Here is a 20,370-nt window from a genome sequence, read left to right on the forward strand (position 1 = left end):
ATAATAAGTCTCTGTGTCATTATTTGGGGCTAGTAGAAACTACAGTAATGGAAACAATTTAGCATAAACCATAAGACGGGGGCATATTGGAAAGTTCGTATCTCGTCAAAAGCAGCAGACGAGGAAGTGGTTCCGCTATGGCTGTAATCCCTAGAGCTGCTGACAGGCAAGCCTTAGGGACCCCAGTGGCCCAGCTTCACAGGTAAGGTCTTGAAAGTTCTTGGAGGAAACAGCCCTTGTGCCTCTTTCCCCCAGTCCTTTGTGCAGATGAGCTGCCAACCCCCCAGGCATTCCTCGCCAGACAGAAGCTTTGCATGGGGCTGCAGGGACTGAAAACAGGAGTTGGCTTATGCTGCACACATGCACACAGTCCATACACTGCATGCACACACACAAAAAAAAAACTTGAAAAAAATTAGATTCTAATTTTTTCTTTTTTTTTTTTTTTTTTTTTTTTTTTTTTTTGGTTTTTCGAGACAGGGTTTCTCTGTGGTTTGGAACCTGTCCTGGAACTAGCTCTGTAGACCAGGCTGGTCTCGAACTCACAGAGATCCGCCTGCCCCTGCCTCCCAAGTGCTGGGGTTAAAGGCATGCGCCACCACCGCCCGGCTTAGAATCATCATTCTTGAACTTTTCAACTATTAGTACTTTTGATTTTTTAAAGGTGAGAAGATTGACCTTGTTGAGCTGGACGATTACCTGGAAAGCATAGGGATAAAGCTCACAGAAGACAAGATGATGAAACTGCTGGGCAAACTGCCAACTGACGGTGAGCATGAAAAGACACCACAGTAGCCTTGGAGAAGTAGTGAGCATATGAACCTGTGTGACGAACAAAGATGTCGCATGCTACCCATCACCAGCATATCACCGAACAGATTTGTTTCCATTCCTGACTTTTACTATTAGAGTGAAAATATGAATTACTAGAATAAAGCATTTTCAAAGTTTTTGTTTCTTCAGCTATAGACATTTATTCCACTTCTGAATAACTGCATTATTGCCTGAGACTTGAAATTTCTCTCTTGCAGCTGGTGGAAAATTGTACAAGAAAAGGTTGATAAAAGAATTGGAGAATATTGAAGGTAAGACTGTGGCGGTTTAGTCCTCTGAAGGTGACATTGAGGTCCTTGAACCATGCTGTTGTTCGCACTTTTCAGATTATTTATCTTGCCATCCCTACTGTTGGATTTTTTAGACAGATGCTGGACACCAAAATAGTTACCCTGTAGTCGACCTATAAACAGTGGCTCCTCTATAAACTCAGATATTAGAAACATCAGGAAGTAATAACACATAGAGCACTAGGCACTTTTCCAACAATATTGATCTTGAATTTTCAGATGATAGTGTTTAGGGGAAAAGTTATTAAAAAGTTTCCCATGATATTATAATAGATAAGAAATGTAAACAGTGAATAAAGAAAAATTATTGCCTATATACAATAGAGTAATGATTGGTCATTAAAAAAACTAAACAAAATCTAATCAGTGGCAACCACGTGAATGGAAGTGGAGACGACTGTACGAAGTGAAATAAGCCTGGCACAGCCCCGCACACAACACGGACACCAGTGATCTCACTTACATACGTCATCTAAAAGCATTGATCTCGCAGGAGTTTAGAGTAGAATGGTGGTTCAGAGAAAGTACAGAACAGAAGGGGACATTTAGTTGAGATCAAGAAGCCCTGCAGGCTACTGCACAGTAGGTGGCTACAGACAGTGGCACCATTTCGGAAAGTTAGAAAAAAGAAAAGGATTTGGAAGGTTTCAGCCATGAAGAAATAACAAATGTTTAGAAAAATAGATAGTTTCAACCTGATTTGAACATGTATGGATGTGTTGGAATAGCACATCCATATGGATATTTTTGTTTGTTTTCATGTATTACTTTGGGCCAGCAGAATGGTTCATCGGATAAAGGTGCTTGCCACCAAGACCGAGGGTATGAGTTTTATTCCTGGAACCTAGTAGGAAGGAGAGAATTGACTCCTGGGAGTCATCCTCTGGCCTCCACATACACACTGTAGCACAGGAGCGTTCTACACACACACACACACACTAATTAATTTAAAATAAATAAATTTAACTTTTAAACAAATTTCCTAGAGAATTGTGATGTAATAAATCCATAGACTTTATTTTTCTCCATTAATTTCAAGTTTTGAATCCTATTATACAGGTACATTGACAAACACTGATTTTGGGTCTTTAATAGAAATTCCAAACTCCTCACTTCCTTCTCTTAAAATTTCTTCTAAAAGCTAAGATCGAGGTATTACTCAAGGGTAGTGTTTGAGTAGCATGCACGCGCCCTGAATTCAGTCATCAGCACATGCAACACACTCACACACACTAATAGAGGTACTACTCAAGAGGGTGTTTGAGTAGCGTGCGCACGCCCTGAAGTCAGTCATCAGTACATGCAACACACTCACACACAGCTCTAATAGAATCTCAAGAACAAGTGTGAAGAGTTCACAATTACGATATCAAACACATTGTTACTGGAGTAGTTTAAATGCCCTTTGTCCCCGTTGTCTGAACAAAGCCAGTACATAGGCATGACCTTGAATGACCTACTGAGGCCTCATTATATTTCTCAAATCCTTCTTTTCTAAGGGATAAAGATACCTTCAAATAAGGTGAAAGATTTCATTAAAAATGCAGAAATTAATCTCGATGATGAAGACATCCAGATACTGATGGATCATCTGCCAGTTGATCGTGAGTTTTCCTCTTAATATAACTTGCAACATGAGCCTAGAGGTGGATCTGGGATGAGGAGAGGATGCACATGAAAAGAATGGAGATAAAATGTAGTCTTCACACATAGCTACCAAAGTGAGCCCAGTGGCCACTACTCGGGAAGAGACACCAAGAGCACCAACACAGATAACAAGCATCTCGTCTCTACTTAACATCATAAGCAATGCCAAGCTCAAACGAAAGTACTGAGAATATTTTTTGGTTTAGAGTGCTGATCCAATATGAAATAGCATCGAGTAGCACTAAGTAATTCTGACAGGTGGGAGGAATTGTGCTAAGTGCTGTGTAGATAATTAGCTTATTGCATCTTCCAAGTAATTCTACAAGTTAGGTTCTAGCTGTACCTCTGTTTTACATCCAGTGAGATGAAGATGCCGAGAATACTAGTTGCTTGTCAAAAATTAGGGAGCTAGAAAAGTGGTGGAGCCAAGAAAACTCAGGTAGTCTTGATCCCAGAATTTTTTCTTTCTTTTTGGATTTTTGAGACAAGATCTCTTTATGTAGCCCAGGCTCGCCTCAAACTTGTAATCCTCCTGCCTTGGCTTCGCACATGCAAAGATTGTAGGTGTAAGCCACCACACATGGCCTCTAGAAATTAACCATTATGCTGTGCTGCCCTGAGGTCTTAGAATTTCCATAGAAAAAGTGCTGACAAAAAAAAAAAAAGTGCTGACATAACATAGCAGCAGTGAGAACAAAATTAAGCAGAGTTGGGTGTGATGAAAGGCCTGCAATCCCAGAACCTGGGAGGTTGAGGCAAGAGGACAGAAAGTTCAAAGCCAATCTGAGCTACATAATGAGAGTTTATCTCAAAAAAGAAAAGGGGGGGGGGCAACAAGGTTTAGCTGGTAAAAGCATTTGTCACTCAAGCCTGATGACCTAAATCGACCTCCAGAGCCCACATAGGGCAGGAAGAGGTAACGGACTCCACAGAGTCGTCACGTCACTGCCACACACACGTCAGACACGTGACAATTAGAAATAACTTTTGAAAAGAAGAAAATAGAATTAGTTAGCTGTGGCGTACATTTGGTAGTCTCACGTTAATAGACCTGAGGAAAATTCAGGAAATCTGGGAGGATGCCAGACCCAAAAGATGTAGTAAAAACAGTCAGATTCACTCAAGTCCACTGATAATGTGTTTTTCTAAATCAGTGAAAAATATCAGCCCTTCATTCAGTTGGCTATAGTGTTTCTAATGGATTAGGCAGCTGGCCTTTTAATAAGAGGTAAACAGTTTTTCAAAAACTATTTTGTTTTTTAAACTACTACTTGATAGCTATTTTAATCTACCACTGCAATAAATGTCCTACAGACCCTGACTATTGCTCTGTTTTCTTGGTATTGAGGAACACGGTCATCACAGTGATGTAAAATATGATGATATTCATGTAATAACTTATACATCTGTTTAATCATCTAAGAAAGGGTGATAATTCTAGGCCCAGTGGGCCTCAGGAGGGGACATACAGTTAAGAAAGGTTCTTATACTTATCACATTAATAAGACGCTAACAAAAGATTGTCATAACTGAAAAAGTATTTTTAAAAGCAAGAATAAATTTTGCATCTAAGGTAAATACGTATTGGTTTTAAAGTCAGTTCATTAGCTGCAGTGTGTTTGCATTTTTATATAACTGTTGTTTAGTAAACATTTGTGCAGCATTGGTCATGCAAACCACTACACTAATGATTATCCGTGAATAGTAAGACTATAGACTTCAGCCCTCAGAGTCACATACAGCGTTGAAGTATTACAAGTAACACAACAGTACAAACAAAGTATGTCCCCTTGACCCAGTCCCATTGGAAGAGACTATCCGTGGCAGCCTTGTCTTGGCTATCTCAGAAGCCACACCTCCCATCCAGTGCTTTCAAACTTGCAATTTTACAAATGCTTTAAATGTATCCAGTGGCTTTCCACTTTAATATGAGAAATACTAAGTCAAGTAACTCTATGGTGTCTGAGAATGATCATTGTGAGACAGAGACCTGTCCTTGTAAGTGAGCAATACTGAACACATCAATACAGCAGTTATCATGGTGGCGTTCCAAGAGCAGTCAGCATAGACCAATGCTCTCAGTTAGCAGAAAAGACTATCGACAGATCTGAGGCTAAATTGAAGGGGAGTGTTTTGTCTTGTGTTGTGCTATGTGGATGCCTGTAGTGGAAATAGAAGTAGTTATATTAATTAAATTGATGAGGATCAGACATGAAAGATATAAATTTCATGAAATGTTTTCAAATGAGTGAATATTGGCTTCTGTTTTATAATTCACAATTTGATGATTTCATATCATTTTCCTATAAATCTATTTTATGCTTTTTTTGTCCTAAAGATAACAGGAAGGCTGATTTCTGTGTGTTGATGAATGGAATTAAAAGGATTACAGGTGAGTGAGCTATTAACATGAGTATTATATTGTATGGTCTTTACATTTTGTATTCATGTAGGTTTTAACATAACATAAAAATCAAAGAAATTTCAGGATTAAACTGTACCATAGAGTAAACAGACTTGACATCTATCTCCAGGATATTCCATGTAGCAGGTACAGAAAGCCCATTCTCTTCTCAGCAGCCCAGTGTCCTCTCCAAAACAGAGAAGTTCATAGAACAAATCTTATACAGAAGAACTGAAAATGATGTCTTGGGACTCATTAGATCATAGCAGAATAATACCAGCAGAATAATACTGAGAAAGACAAAAACACGCAAATGCTTGTGACTGACAGTGTGTTTTTAATGACCAGTGAGTCCATGAAGAAACCAAGAAGTGAAATTTTAAATTCCTAGAATCAGATGAAAATGAAAGCACAGCTTACCAGAACCTTTGGAATACAACCAAGGCAGTTCCCAGAGGGAAGCTTATAGCCACCAACGTTTCTATTGAAAAAAGTCAGTGATCCACCTCACCGTCATACAAAAGCTAGGATAAGCACAAGCCAAGAGCGGTGGATGTCAATAAAGACTGGGGTAGAAATGAATGAAGTGAAAACTAAAAGTATACCACAGAATCTAGTGCACAAATAGGTCTTTGAAAAGGCAAGCTCTTTGCCAAACTGACTAAAAGAAAGACCCAAACTAGTAAAATTAGAGGGAAAAATGTCTGTTACAACAGATTCCAGTAAAATCCAGAGCATCATTAGGGAAGGCTTTGAAAACTCACATTCAAAAAAAAAAATTGAAAACCTGTTTTTCTAAGTGATACATAGAGATGACATGCCAAAATCAAATCAAAAGAATGTAAACAATTTAAACGATGCATAACAAGAAACAAGATGGAGAGGGCTGGAGAAGTGCCTCATCAATAAGGTGCCTGCATGAATGCCTGAGTTCAGAGCCCCAGAACATATATGTATGTATGTACGTACATACGTACGTACATATGTATGTATGTATGTACATGTATGTCTGTGACCCAGGAGTGAGGACAGGCAGATCCCTGGAGCACACTGACCAGTAAGTCTAGCCAGTCAGTGAGTCCCAGGTTCAGTTAGAGACTGCCTCAGAAACAAAGGTCAAAACAGTAGAGGAAGACACCGGAAGCCAACCTCTGGCCTACACACACACACACACACACACACACACACACACACACACACGCTCACACACCTAAACAAGCATGTACATACACCACACACACATACTCAAAAATTTAAAAATAAAAATGAGATTGAAGAAGCAGTAGAAATTCTCCCCACAGCTGGGTGGTAGTGGCACACACCTTTAATCCCAGCACTTGGGAGGCAGAGACAGGCGGATCTCTGTGAGTTGGAGGTTAGCCTGGCATATAGAGTGAGTTAAAAGACAGTCAGTGCTGTTATACAGAGAAACCCTGCCTCAGAAAAAAAAAAAACAAACCCACTCCCCACAAAGTAAAGATGGCTTCTCTGCTGACTTTTTGCTAACACTAAAACCACCACTCCTCAAACTGTTCTACAAAGGGTACAGGGAAGGTGCTCACTGTACAGACTCACTACAAAGCCAGTGTTTCTCCGATTCCAAAGCAGGATAAGGACTCAACAACAAAGAAACTTAGACAATTTCCCTGTTGAGCATAGATGCAAAACTCTCAACAAAATACCTACAAATCAAATTCAAGAACATACTAAGATGATCAACTTGGTCTAAGCTCAGGGATACAAGACTTGTCCTGCATATGCAAATCAGTAGGTGTACTACACTTTACACTGAAGAGCAGAAATCACGTGATCAGCTCAGTAGCTGCAGATAAAAGCCTTTAACGGGGAGCTTTTTATTCTTCAGGACAAAAGCCCTGAATAAAGTAGGAATGGCCGGAGCAGGCGTCAGACAATGAAGGCTGTGCATGGCAAACCTGGACTCGACATCACACCAAATAGAATGAGAGCGACTCCTCTAAAATCAGGAGCAAGACAGGGCATCCACGCTCACATGTCTTAATCAATATGGAGCTTGAGTCTGGTAATTAAGATGAGAGAAAATGAATGTGATAAGAAAGCAAGAATTCAAAACATCCTTGCTTCCAGATCACATAGTCCTATACTTAAAGTACTAAAGTCTCTTCCAGAAGCCCTTGGAGCTGATAAGACATTTTCAGTAAGGTAGTATAATACAAAATCAGCAGACAAAATAAGTAGCCTTTCCATATACTAATAACAAACTTGCCAAGAAAGAAACCGGGGTGTGGAGGGAGCTCATTTATGACAGCTTTTAAATATATAGATTAATGCAAAGGAACAAACCTAACCAAGGAGGCGAAAGTCCTCCACATTAAAGACTTTAGGGGACTGAAGGAGACACAGGCCTGAAATCCCAGCACTTGGGAAGATGCGGGGCTCAAGGTCATCCACTATACAGCAAGTTTAAAGCCAGCTTGGGCTACTTAGAAAGAAAGGAAGATAAGGGAAGGGGAAATGGAGGAGGAAAGGGGGGGAGGAGGAAATGCTGTAATGATTCCTATTACTTTGTACGCTAACATAAAAATTTGAAATTTGTATTTGGGGGAGATACGATTCTTGTCCATTCAAACTTAACGTAATTGTATACTATAAACTCTTTTATGTTGTCATTTTACAACCATGATATAACAGAGACAGAAGAAGAAGACAGTGAAGGCAGTAGAGAGGCTAGAGGAAAAGCGTATAAAACAAACAAACAAGCAAGAGGAAGCTAGGAAGAGAACTTGTGACAGCTGAGAGAGGGCGCGGCAGCTGACGGTGCCTGTGCTCTTGCAGAGGACCTGAGTTTGGCTCCCAACACCCAGCCAGGCTGATCACAGCCACAGCAACTCCAGCTCCAGGGGATCAGGTGGCCTCTGCAGGCTCTTTCGTCTTTGGACTCGGGTGCACAAACCACACACATAATTTAAAAATTACATTTTCTTAAATCTTATTTAAAATACAATTTTTTTTAAAAACGAATAGAGTTGTTATTTTAAAGGCTGAATTTTTTTTCTTCTTACTTTTATTTTATTTTTGAAAACAATCTTTTTTTATTTTACATGCCAATCCCAGTTTCCTTTCCCTCCCCTCCTTCCGTTCCCCCCACCAAATCCATTCCTCAGAGAGGGCAAGGCCTCTCCCATCTTATATTAATCATGACAAACATTACTAAACTACTGAGAAGTTATATGATCCCTGTTGTACTTGTTATATAACAGTGTAGTCTTCAAAAGAGTCCCCTTTTACTTGTTAAAATTTCTTGTGTTTTTTTTTTTATTGTATGTATATATGTTTGTTTGGAGACAATATATATATGTAGATATACACAAATATCTACACACACATATCCCACATTGACCAGACTTCCCATCCTCCTGCCAAAGCCTCCCAAGTACTAGGATTTCTGGCGTGTGCTACCACACCCAGCTAACTGAAAAACTCTTCCTCCCCATCTTTTTGTTTTGGTTAGTTTTTTGAGGCAAGGTTTCTCTGTGTAGCCCTGGCTGTCCTGGAACTCACTTTGTAGAGCAGGCTGGCCTCGAACTCACAGAGATCCGCACGTGCTGCCGCCCACCACCGCCCCATCCTTCCTCCCCTTCTTGACCCTGAAGGGCTGACACACCCTCCCTGGGTCACTTGCTCTTTCCTGTAAAGTCAACAAGGATGCGTCTCTCATGTGTGTTATATGTACACATTTTATTTATATAATGTTATAAAATACATAATTCTATAGTCTCACCTATAGCTGTTTTCTTTTTCCTAAAGGAGAAAAGATTCATGCAAAAGACATCAAAAGTATTCTGGAGAACATGGGGATAGAAATGACAAATAAAGAAAACAGAAAGCTGCTCAAAACTCTGCCCGTCTCTAGTAAGCTTTACCCATACCTAACAATGACACGTAAAAATGTGCTCCTTCAACAAGCATTGACCAATATCTGCACACTCTATCCCGAAACACAGAAGAAATGGGGACTGTTTCCATTGCCCCAGGTTCCGGCTGTCAAAAAGAATGTCAGATTGTTTTAAAATTTGTTATTTTTGAAGGTTTCATATTAATTTTAATATTTGAAATATTCCACATTAGTTTAAATATTTATTTTTTTGTAAAAAGACCCAATTCTGTACTAGACATGTAAAACCTGAACTTCTTTGCTCGTTTTACGTTTTGTTGTGTCTGTGTGCACATGTGGGCAAGCATGTGCTCACGTACACACGTGGAAGTCAAAGGGCAGCTAGTGTGGGATGGGTTCTCTTCCACGGTGTTTGTCCTGGGTGGGGGCAAGTTCATTGACCTGCTGAGCCAGTTCTTCAGAGGTAGAGGTAGGATGATCACTGCAAGTTCAAAGCCATCCTGGTGTACACGTGAGTTCCTGGCAAAAAAGACCCAACCCTACCTAAGCGTTTCTCCTATTTTTTAATACCTTATTACTTATTTTGGTTGGAATATATGATCCTGCATTTCATCATGACATTTTCATGTATATATATGCTACCTTGCTTATATTTGCCTTCTCAGTGCCCTCCTCATCCCATTTTCCCCGTTCTCTCTGACCCCCTTTTTTCTCCCAAGTAATTCCCTTCTGCTTTCATACCTCATGTGTGTATGATATATAAATATGTGTGTGCACATATATTTTAAAATAGATTCTACATGTGAGAGAAAACAGCCTTTTTTTTCAAAGTCTTTCACTATGTAGCCAGAATTGATCTGGAACTCTGAATTCCTATGGCTGTTGAGATTACAGGCAGGACCCTAGCCAAGCTTCCAGCTAACACTTCTAAAGCTCCTGTGCTCATTTTAATTAGGTTTAGGAAAAGGTCCCCTAAGGCAGAAGTCCTATCTTAAGACCTGTTCTTGTTGTTCCTTTGGGAGACATAAAAGACTTATGAATCAGAAAGAAAATGAAATAACCGAATGATAGGTAAAAGAAAAAGATGAAGCCACATTTAAAAAGAAAAAAAGTTTTGTGCTTCAGTGCACCTAGGTACAGCTAACTGCTTTTGTACTCAGCCCCTATGGATTCAGTCCCCTGTGCTGAGGCTTCTCCCAGAGCTGGAGTCTAACCTCTCATCTCATTGAGAATGAAATGTGATGTGTCTAAGTCTTTCCTTTCTGTATGTATGAACGTAGACTTTATCATCCTTCAAAAACACCATTGTGTTTTATCCTACAGCCGACAAAACTCTGTTTAAGAAAGAATTGCTGTCTGGTGTGAAGTCATTCAAAGGTGAGTGAGAAAAAGACAAGAACAATAAAATTTGAGACTTTCCTTAAAGTATAAAATAACAAAACTATGAGTTTCATTCAGTAATTGTTTGCTGCCTACTAGGTATTCAAGAATCATCTGGAATATAAAATAATATATAGGAAAAATGGACTCGTGCATTGTTACTACACTTACATACATTGTTACACTACTTTTTTCTTGTACAGGTCTATTTTTAATTCAACTCTTACTTGGTATTTTGTTCATTTTACATTTAGTACTCAGATATCATTTTCAGAGTTTTAGATTCTTGCTAATTTGATTCAATGAAAATGAATATTTTCATTCATTATTAAAAATTAAAATGTTATTTTTATTTTTTCTTATCCTGAAAAATGAAAGGTTATTATACTGTGCTGACTGGTTTTATGTCAACTTGACACAAACTGAAATCATCTGAAAGAAGGGACCTCAGTTAAGGAACCGCCTCCCTAAGATCACTGGGGGCAAGCCTGTAGGGCATGTTCTCAATTAATGACTGATGAGGAGAGCCCAGCCCACTGTGGGAGGGGCCATCCCTGGGCTGGTGGTCCTGAGTTCTATAAGAAAACAGGTTGAGCAAGCCATGGGGAGCAAGCCAGTAAGCAGCACTGATCCATGGCTTCTCCATCAGCTCCTGCCCTGCTTGAGTCCCTCCCTGACTTCCTTCAGTGATGAACAGTGATGGGGAGGTGTAAATCGAATAAACCCTCTCCTCCCCAGCTTGCTTTTGGTCATGGTGTTTCATCATAGCAATAGAAACCCTAAAATAGACATACATCATTATTGCTTCCAAATTTTGAGTTTCTTATCGGGGCCATTTGTCCATTATCCTACTGTAATATAAACATGTATTGCTAATAATTAAAATGACCCCTTTCTATATCAACTATAAGCACATTGTCATATACATAGTGAATGTTTTCCTGGTTGATTATTTGCATTTTATTTTCATATACTGTATTGAAATGAAAGGGGGAGACAGCTCACATGCTCTCTAGTTCATCCACTTAAAGTTTAAAACTTTAGTAGACTAACAGAGTTGTGCAATATCACCACAATCAGTCAGACAACACTTTATCACCCCGAAACGCAGCTCTGCCCACCCTTAGCAGTGACTCACATACCCATAGTCCTTCAGCCCTTGGGAACTATGATCAACTTTGATATATGGGTATTTTTCATTTTGTGTACTCAACCACTTCTTTTCTGGCTTCCCCTTATTTTCCTGTGGTTTCAGTTTTTTAACATTTAATTTTTAACTCATCTAAAATGCAATATATTATATTATTATACGTATATTACACATACAATGTATACATACATATTGACACTTCATAAATAAGTCAGATTTCAGATTGCATCAATAAAAACCATGCCAGTAGTTTTAAATAATTCTTTCTCATTAGTTGTAGTTTTCCTTTTATGAAAAAGTATCTTTGAAAGGCTATTTTTTGTTACTGTAGTAAGTCTCAAACCTTATTTCTTTACCCAGAATTCTATTATTCTCTTCGCCTAGCTCACCAGAACTGCCTAAGTGCGCTGCTCTCGCTCACGTGCTTCTCTCAGAAGTGTAATTATGGACTCCTGTTCCTGCCTGCCATGTGACTTGATTAGCACCTTTGTGCTGTCACTTCTGGGTAGGAGTTAACGGTTCAAATTTTTCATTTTGTAACAACTTTACTGTTTGTTTTCTTTAAGGAGGGAGAGTTAATGTGCATGATGTGAAAAGTGTTCTTCATAACACTGGTTTCAAGCTGGAAGCGAAAGAACTGAAGGACCTGCAGGCTCACCTGCCAGTGACTGGTGAGCGCTCTCAACTTCTTTATCCCAGAGACCCTGTCCTGTCAAGCCTGAGAGCAGCAAGGAAAGAAACAAGATGAAAAGAAAAACTGAGGACAGATTGGATTTCAGGCTTTTCCTGCAGAACCATGCGGGTGGCAAATGCAGGAGACGGGTTAATTGGAACACTATGCAGAATGTGGAGACTTCAGAGGGGAGGGGGCAATGGTACAAAACAAAGGGGAAAAATACTGTTCCGCAGTTGAAAATGTGCGGGCCATAGTGACACAGCACTCAGGAGGATCTCTGTGTGTTTTATAATGGTCTCCATAATGAGATCTGGGTTAGCAAGAACTACGTGATGAGGCCCTATTTTAAAAAAAAATTGAAAATGCATTTCCTGATTATTAATGCTATTAAACCTTTAAGAAATGTATCTAAAAACTTTTAAACCAGCCGGGTGGTGGTGGCGCACGCCTTTAATCCCAGCACTCGGGAGGCAGAGGCAGGCAGATCTCTGTGAGTTCGAGACCAGCCTGGTCTACAGAGCTAGTTCCAGGACAGGCTCCAAAACCACAGAGAAACCCTGTCTCGAAAAACCAAAAAAAAAAAAAAAAAAAAAAAAACAAAAAAAACTTTTAAACCAACCAGCAAAGATGTCAGTGCCTCACTAGGGGCTCTTTTTTGACTCAGAACTCCTTTATGCTGTTTTGTAAATTAATAGTTATCAATATTTATTGTGTTAAAACTGAAACACATTTTAATAATGTTTGTCTATTAATTCTTTAAACTTATTGTTGCTATCTTTTGAGACCAGGTCTCATTGCATAGCCTGATGAGGAAATTTCTATGAAGCCCCAGGCTGGCTTCAAATTCCTGATTCTCCCGCCTCAGTCCTCAGTGCTGGGGGGTTACAAGTGTGTGCCACAAAGCCTGACTCATATTTAAAAAAAAAAAAACAATAAATTTATTACTTGATAAAATACATCTTATGGAAATATTTTCCCAGAGAACAATTGTCTTAACATTTTTATTAATCATTTTAATGCATAACTAGATGCCCATATATGCTTTCTCTTGCAATCTGCTGGAATATTTTGGTTGTTTTATTTTATTCTGGTTTGAAGTAATACTGGGGATTGAACATAGGGCCTCACACATGGTAGGTATGCACTCAGCCACTGAGTTGCAGCCCCGGCCCTTGTTGGACTAATTTAGTTTTGGTAAAAATCTATAAAGATAACCTGACTTCATACGCATGCAAATCATTGGCAGGAGAAGCGTCTGATAGCCTTTCCATACTTTCTCTCAAAACTGAGCAAGTAGCTTCTTAAAATGTAGCTACCTTCTATATACTTGGTTACAGCAAAGTGTAGTAGTCTGCCTGAGCCTTTCATTTTTACCCATGCATGGCTTCATAACATTCAATATTTTTTCAAATCAGATTTATGGCTGAGGGGATGGCTCATTCTGTAAAGTATGAGGATCGGAATTCAATCTCAGAACCCACATAAAAAGCTGGACATCACGCACACACTTGTAAGCATGGAGGAAGTGGAAAAGAGACCTGCTGGCCAGCAATCCTGACATATTTGGTCCCAGGTCTCAGTGAGAGACCTTGTCTCAAAAAATATGGTAGAGGACTCCTGAGGAATGACACCCAAGGTTGAACTCTGGCTACATACACACACACACACACACACACGCATGCACGCACACACAAAAAATACAAAAACCTTGTTAAGGCCATTCTTAAGTGAAACTGACATCTTACTGCAAGCACACATAGTGCAGGACAGAATGACGGCTAGTGCCTTCAGATGTCCTTATTTCAAAGATGGAAGTAGTTTTCCCAGTCGCCAGTGCAAACGGAGATGCTGTGGGAAAAGTCCAGGGTGTAGGAGACTCGGGAGGCGGGTGGACCACTCTTTGAGAAGCGCTCTTTCTCCGTGTCATCCACACAGCATGAGAGGACCGGTTCTGCTGACACCAGCAAAACCCCTCCCCCAGAATGCAGTGAGGCAGAAAAGAGAAAGAGTAGTCACTGAATGGACACGCACAGCTTGAGTCTTTTCTCTATTATGTTTTCGTTGGTTTAAAAGATAAAAATTCTGAGCCAGTGTGGTGGCACACACCTTTAATTCCAGCAGAGGCAGGCAGATCTCTGTGAGTTCAAGGCCAGCCTGGTTGGCAAAGAGAGTTCTAGGACAGCCAGAGCTGTTACACAGAAAAACCCTGTCTCAAAAAGCCAATAAAATAAAAATTCTGAACAAAAGCAAGGACTTTATATGATTTTTTTTAAAAAAAAATCTGTCTTAATCTTGGAATCTAAATTTTGAATTTTCTTGCAGAACATGAAAAGGTAGATCTGGATGTGCTGATGGATGCAGCAAAGTCTTTCACAGGTGAGAGTTCATGTAAGATGCAGTCCCTGGAGCCTGAGACCCTGCTCTGGGTGGGAACTGCCTTTCTTTAGAGCGTCTGCCCTCCAGTGCTCACTGACATCACTCGGCTTCTTACCCAAGCAGAGATAATTTTGTCTCTTTTTTTTTTTATAGTTTAATGTATTTTAATAGCAAACTTACAGGAACAGCACAGAAGACAGACAACATTAAAAACATGTACTTGCATGTAGGACAACTCAGTTAGAAAAGTATAGTGAATGATGGTATCTACTGTATGATAAAAATGCTACAAACACCATTTAGTTGCCGTCAATAAGAAATTTACTTATTTTAAAAAAAATCCAAATGCTGGCATTGTCCAGAAAATTTTAACAGGTTTATTTATAATTGTTATAAAGTTGAACTGTTGAAATGTGTTCACTGAAACATTTTGCTTGCATTAATGCTTTACATCTTGCATTTATATTAAAAATTCACACACAAATGAAAATGGAAAAACTGCCAATACCTGATTTCTGTCCCCTATTTTTCCACTCGCAATCATATACTTAGGTACCTTTTGACCCCATGGAAAAAATATCTAACATTCAGAACTACTGATAACAGGAAGAAGAGGAAAAAAATTTTTTTGAGAATGAAATGTTTCCCCTCATAGTGGACTCTTAAGCACGTTCTCCGCGTATGCGGCGTGCTAGCTGGATATCTTTTGGCATAATTGTTACACGTTTGGCATGGATAGCACACAGGTTGGTATCTTCAAAAAGGCCAACCAGATAGGCCTCACTTGCCTCCTGCAAAGCACCAATAGCTGCACTCTGGAAGCGCAGATCTGTTTTGAAGTCCTGAGCAATTTCTCGCACCAGACGCTGGAAGGGGAGTTTGCGGATCAGAAGTTCAGTGGATTTCTGATAGCGTCTGATTTCACGGAGTGCCACAGTACCAGGCCTGTAACGATGAGGTTTCTTCACCCCTCCAGTAGAGGGAGCACTCTTGCGAGCGGCTTTTGTAGCCAGTTGTTTCCTGGGTGCTTTACCACCGGTGGATTTACGGGCAGTCTGCTTTGTACGAGCCATGGTATGGGCACCTCCTTACTTACCCCCCTTCTCCTTCGGCTGGAGCTCGGCAAGCGAGAGGCGGCGCTGGCGTTAGAGAGCGGCGGCGGCGCCTAATTTTGTCTCTTTGACAACAGTTTTGAACATTAGAAATTTAGAAGCATAGACCCCCCCTCAGAGAGAGATATTAACTTCAACATGTGTACCAGTACAGTATTCATTTCACTGGTGTTAGAAGAAACAAAATATAGATTACCATAATGAATTTGAATGCAAAATTTTTGCATCAGGAATATGATCAGTATGAACAGCCAGTACCATAATTCGGGCCATTAAGTAGAAATGAGAGATTTTGCATACAAGTACAATTATGTAAGTCCTATGCCATCTGTTCTTAATGTTCTCATGCTTATATAACAAAATACCATGGTCTGAGTAATTATAATTTATAAATTTATGTTTGTTTTTCATCACTGTGGGGACTGGAAAATCCAACACCAACACGCATGCCTACCCAGCATCTGCTGAGTTTTGGGCCACTTCCTGCTTTAGGCAGTGCCTTGGACACTGTGTCCTCACACTGTGGAGGATGGAAAGGGAAAACAAAGGGCCTCCTGCTCCTGAGGCCCCTTGATAGCGCCACAGTCCCATGCAGGAAGAGCACCGTGACCTCCTGCTCTGGTTGCACTATACTGAAGATGAAGTTCCAGAGGGAATTTTGGAGAGAATTCAAGTGGTCGTGCTGCCGCCATCACCGGCTGTTACACAGGGCTGCTCCATGCTGCACTGACCCCAGCACAGGAGACAAGTGCTGTCCTCTTACCTGACTTAAAACACACTTTCAGATAACTCCAAATTAGTCACGTCGGCTCACATCCTGTACTGGCTTGCCTTGCTGTTAAAGGGAATGCTGGATTTCATTATATTGGTCTTAACTTAAAATTATTATCTCTTAACCTGAAATAATTCCCATTTACTTAAAGGAGAAAAAGTTGACGCCAAAGACATAAGAAACTTTCTGGGAAGCATGGGAATTGCACTCACTGAAAGAGAAGAGTTGAAGCTGTTAAAATCTCTGCCCATCGCTAGTGAGTACTTAGCATGCCGCTGGGGTTCAGAGAGATGAATGGGGTACTGTGGGGCATCCTGGGTGAGAATGGCCATGAATAAGAAGCCCTTGTCTTGTTTGTGTTTTAATTTGACAGTGAGAAACTTCTCCCTTATATTCAGCCAGTGAGCCCTGGGTAATTTCTGTAGCCCCGCCCCTAACTCCCACAATGTACCTCACGTCTGTCTGTCCCCTGGGAAACCTCCCCTCTCCCCACAATGCAACTAAAAAATAAATTCCTGTGAGCAGGGTCCCTTCAGCATCACTCGCCTGTGCAGACAGTACCCCTCTGTCAGTGGATAACCCGCAAGACTCTCAAAAGTTCTGCCTCCGGATCACCTGTAAGGCTCATGGGGTGGGGAGTGAGGAGACCTAGAGGCTGACCTTTTACCTCTGCATCCCGCCCATTTCCAAGAACCTCAACAGAGCCCTTCTTTCCTGCCCCGTTGTTTCTATCCCAGTTGTCCCCCAAAGGAGGGCAAGCTTGCACATTGGCTGGGTACTAGTGCCCCCTGGAGGGAGTAGCAGCGTCCTGAGCAGCCAAGGCTCAGTACCCATTGAATTCTCGCCACAGGTACATTAGACTGCCCATTCCCTGGGTTTGCCACCTCCCTCATCTGAATTCCGCTTGCACCTAAGACTGCCTATTTACTGTCTGCCATTTCCCCCCTCTGAATTCTCACCTCATGCACCTAAGGCTCCTAAGGCTGCCCCTTCCCTGTGTCTGCCACCTCCCCTACTCGCCTCATTGTTCTTCCAAGGAACAATCTGAAAATTGCCTTCTCCTTCCCTCCCTTAAGCCCTGCCTTCTTGTCTTCCCTGCCTCCCTCCTTCCCTTTGGTATCACTGGTGATCTTCAGAGTGCTAAGCCAGCCCTCTACCACCCAGCAGCTGTCCTAGCACTTTGGCTGTGGGGAGAGGGATAGCAAGGAGAGGTAGATGTCCTCTACTGGAGAGCGCATCAGACACGTGCCAGACGTGGAGGGTCCACAGTCTGGAGCTCTCTGGGGACAGATAGAGCCCATGAGGATATGTTGTGTCAATAAATACTATCTGTCCCATTTTTCCTTCACCTTCACTTATGGAGTTAATCTAGCAAGTAATTTAAAATATTTGTTTTTATTACTGCTCAAATTGACAACTTTTTTTGAGAGAGACTTATTACATAGCTCAGACTGGCCTTGAACTCACTATGTAGCCCAAGCTTGCCTCAAATTGTAATTCTCCTGTCTCAGCTTCTCAAATGCTGAGAGGAGGCATGTGGTAACATCCCTGGCAGGTAACTATTTTTAATATTATCCTTTTATATGGCCTGCCATTTGGTTAAACATATAGGTCTGCCTCATGGGCAGAAAAAGGGGGGTTGATAGTGCAATAATAAAAGAAAACAAGAAGAAAACCAAAGAGAAAAATGTGTGTAGAACACACCTTACCAGTTGCCGTGTGTGCCAACTAAAGTTCCAGACTTAGCACGTTGAGAGCAGTCCTTCTGCTGTTATTTGAGGGTGAAACAGATTTCTAGGTAAGTCATATGTTCATGGCCAGAGATGTAGCTTAGTGGTAAACTGCTCTCCTCGCTTGTACAAGGCAGAGAGAGAAAATATTACAGTTTCTCATCCCTTTCCTGTGTCTCACCGTGTCTTACAGAGGATGGAACCATCTATAAGAAAAGATTACTGAGCAGTGTGGTGCCCATGAAAGGTACGAGTCCCGAGAACGAGACCTGCAGTTCCTGCCTTCGCATTTACTTTGTTTAAAGGTCTCACTGACTGGAGTCTTGCTGTTCCATGATCCCGCGAGTTTGCTGATTCTGACTCCAGCCTCAGAACTCGCCTGCGGCTTACAGCATGGCATCCCTCTTGTGGTTTGCCGTAGCTGAGGAAGGCGTTGTTAATCCTGTGTCACTGTAGCAGACCTGAGGATCTTTCAGTTACAAGGTTCTCTCTATTACAGTTCATCTTCAGCTGTGATCACGTCAACTGAGAGTTGGACCTTAGTGAGGATCCTTTTCTCTCCCCAGCTCCAATGGTGATCAATCTGGGTTGTAAAACAGCCAGCATCTCACTGTCCCCCTGGGGTTGAATCCATGGTCTTTAAGATCCATAGCCTTTTTTAAGGATTTATTTTTTTTAATTATGTGCCGTGTATGTGGGTATATGCACATGTGTGCAGGAGCCCATAGAGTCCAGAAGAGAGTCACCTCCCCTGGAACTGGAGTTACAAGTGACTGTGAGCTGCATGATGTGTGTGCTGGGAACCAAACTGCAGTCTTCTGGGAGAACAGAATGTGCTATGAACCATGGAACCCCACTCTCAATATCCTTAAAGCTGCCATCTTCCACTCAGGGAATCCCTTGCATTGACTTCCCTCTCCTTATTTCTTAAGGGAAAAAAGTCCACTACTCTAAGCTGCCACTCATTTTGAAGGCTGCAGAATTTGAACTTGAGAAGGAAGACTGTGAGGACCTGATGAATCATCTGCCTTTGGATGGTGAGTATTTCACACACCACTGTGTTGGAGGAAATGCTGCTTGTTGGTTCCGGCCGCCCAGCTAGCTTAGACCCGAAATAATCACACAGAAACTGTATTTATTAAATCACTGCTTGGCCCATGAGCTCTAGCTTCTTATTGGCTAACTCTTATATTAATTTAAACCATTTCTATTAATCTGTGTATCGCCACATGGCAGTGGCTTACTGGCAAAGTTTTGGCAGTCTGACTCTGGCAGCAGCTCCGTGGAGACTCTCTGACACCGCCCTTCTTTCTCCCAGCATACAGCCTAGCTTTCACCGCCTAGTTCCATTCTTCTTTGCCATAGGCTCAAAGCAGTTCTTTATTCACTAACCAATAAAAACAACACACATACAGAAGGACCTCCCACACCACCACTGTCACCAGGGCTTCTGTGTAAGGCCTTATAAGCATTTAAAAAGAAAGGAAAAAAGAAAGGAAAGAAAGAAAGAAAGAAAGAAAGAAAGAAAGAAAGAAAGAAAGAAAGAAAGAAAGAAAGGAGAAAGAGAAAACAAAGGCAGTCTCTTCAGAAAGTTTACGAAACATTTGGCTGTGTTCATGTACTCTATGCAGCCAGTTAACAAGCACGCTTCACCCCTACTTCATCTCTTCCTTCGCATGTTTACCTATTTCTCTTTGTTTTGTCCGATGCTGTAGCCCACATGCTTTAAGTGCATGGCCGTCCTCCTGAATGCTGGGATTACTGGCCTAAATGTATAGACCTACTTCTAATGAAATAGTTCGTTAATGCTTTTATAAGATCAATTCTGCTAGACAGGAATATCAAAGAGGCAAAACCAGTGTTATCCATCAGGAAGGAAATGAGAGGTGAGCCCAGGGTCTTCATGGGTCTGTTCTGTAATTCAGACCCAGAGCCAGTGTCTAGAGGGACAGAATGGCAGCCTAGCTCAGAATGGTGTACAGTGATGGCTGATGTCTTAAAGGCCCAGCTTCTCCTTTTTTGCTTCTTCTTCAGCTAAAATAGTTAACAATGGAAATCATGAAAGATGGCTGAATCCAGCTCTTTACAACAAGTATGCATTGTAATTTTTCCAACCGGATTGTCT

General features: G+C 41.1%; 2 protein-coding genes across 2 annotated transcripts in view; one reads left to right on the plus strand and one right to left on the minus strand.

Annotated features, from left to right (window-relative positions):
• The window catches only part of LOC130877087 (EF-hand calcium-binding domain-containing protein 13-like), a 30,935-nt gene extending 16,233 nt beyond the window's left edge, over nt 1-14,702 (plus strand). Inside the window, exons 10-17 of the mRNA XM_057773993.1 lie at nt 665-769; nt 1,032-1,085; nt 2,624-2,728; nt 5,110-5,163; nt 8,962-9,066; nt 10,373-10,426; nt 12,146-12,250; nt 14,578-14,702. Coding sequence (XP_057629976.1) covers nt 665-769; nt 1,032-1,085; nt 2,624-2,728; nt 5,110-5,163; nt 8,962-9,066; nt 10,373-10,426; nt 12,146-12,250; nt 14,578-14,702 — 707 coding nt within the window. The remainder of the gene's footprint in view (nt 1-664; nt 770-1,031; nt 1,086-2,623; nt 2,729-5,109; nt 5,164-8,961; nt 9,067-10,372; nt 10,427-12,145; nt 12,251-14,577) is intronic.
• Nucleotides 14,703-14,782: 80 nt separating this feature from the next.
• LOC130876763 (histone H3.3A) lies at nt 14,783-15,790 on the minus strand. Its single transcript, XM_057773349.1, has one exon. It carries the CDS (start codon nt 15,702-15,704, stop codon nt 15,294-15,296), a length of 411 nt encoding a protein of 136 aa, XP_057629332.1. The 5' UTR covers nt 15,705-15,790; the 3' UTR covers nt 14,783-15,293.
• Nucleotides 15,791-20,370: the final 4,580 nt, after the last annotated feature.

The sequence above is a fragment of the Chionomys nivalis genome, chromosome 7, assembly GCF_950005125.1.
Source record: "Chionomys nivalis chromosome 7, mChiNiv1.1, whole genome shotgun sequence".
Classification (NCBI taxonomy): domain Eukaryota; kingdom Metazoa; phylum Chordata; class Mammalia; order Rodentia; family Cricetidae; genus Chionomys; species Chionomys nivalis.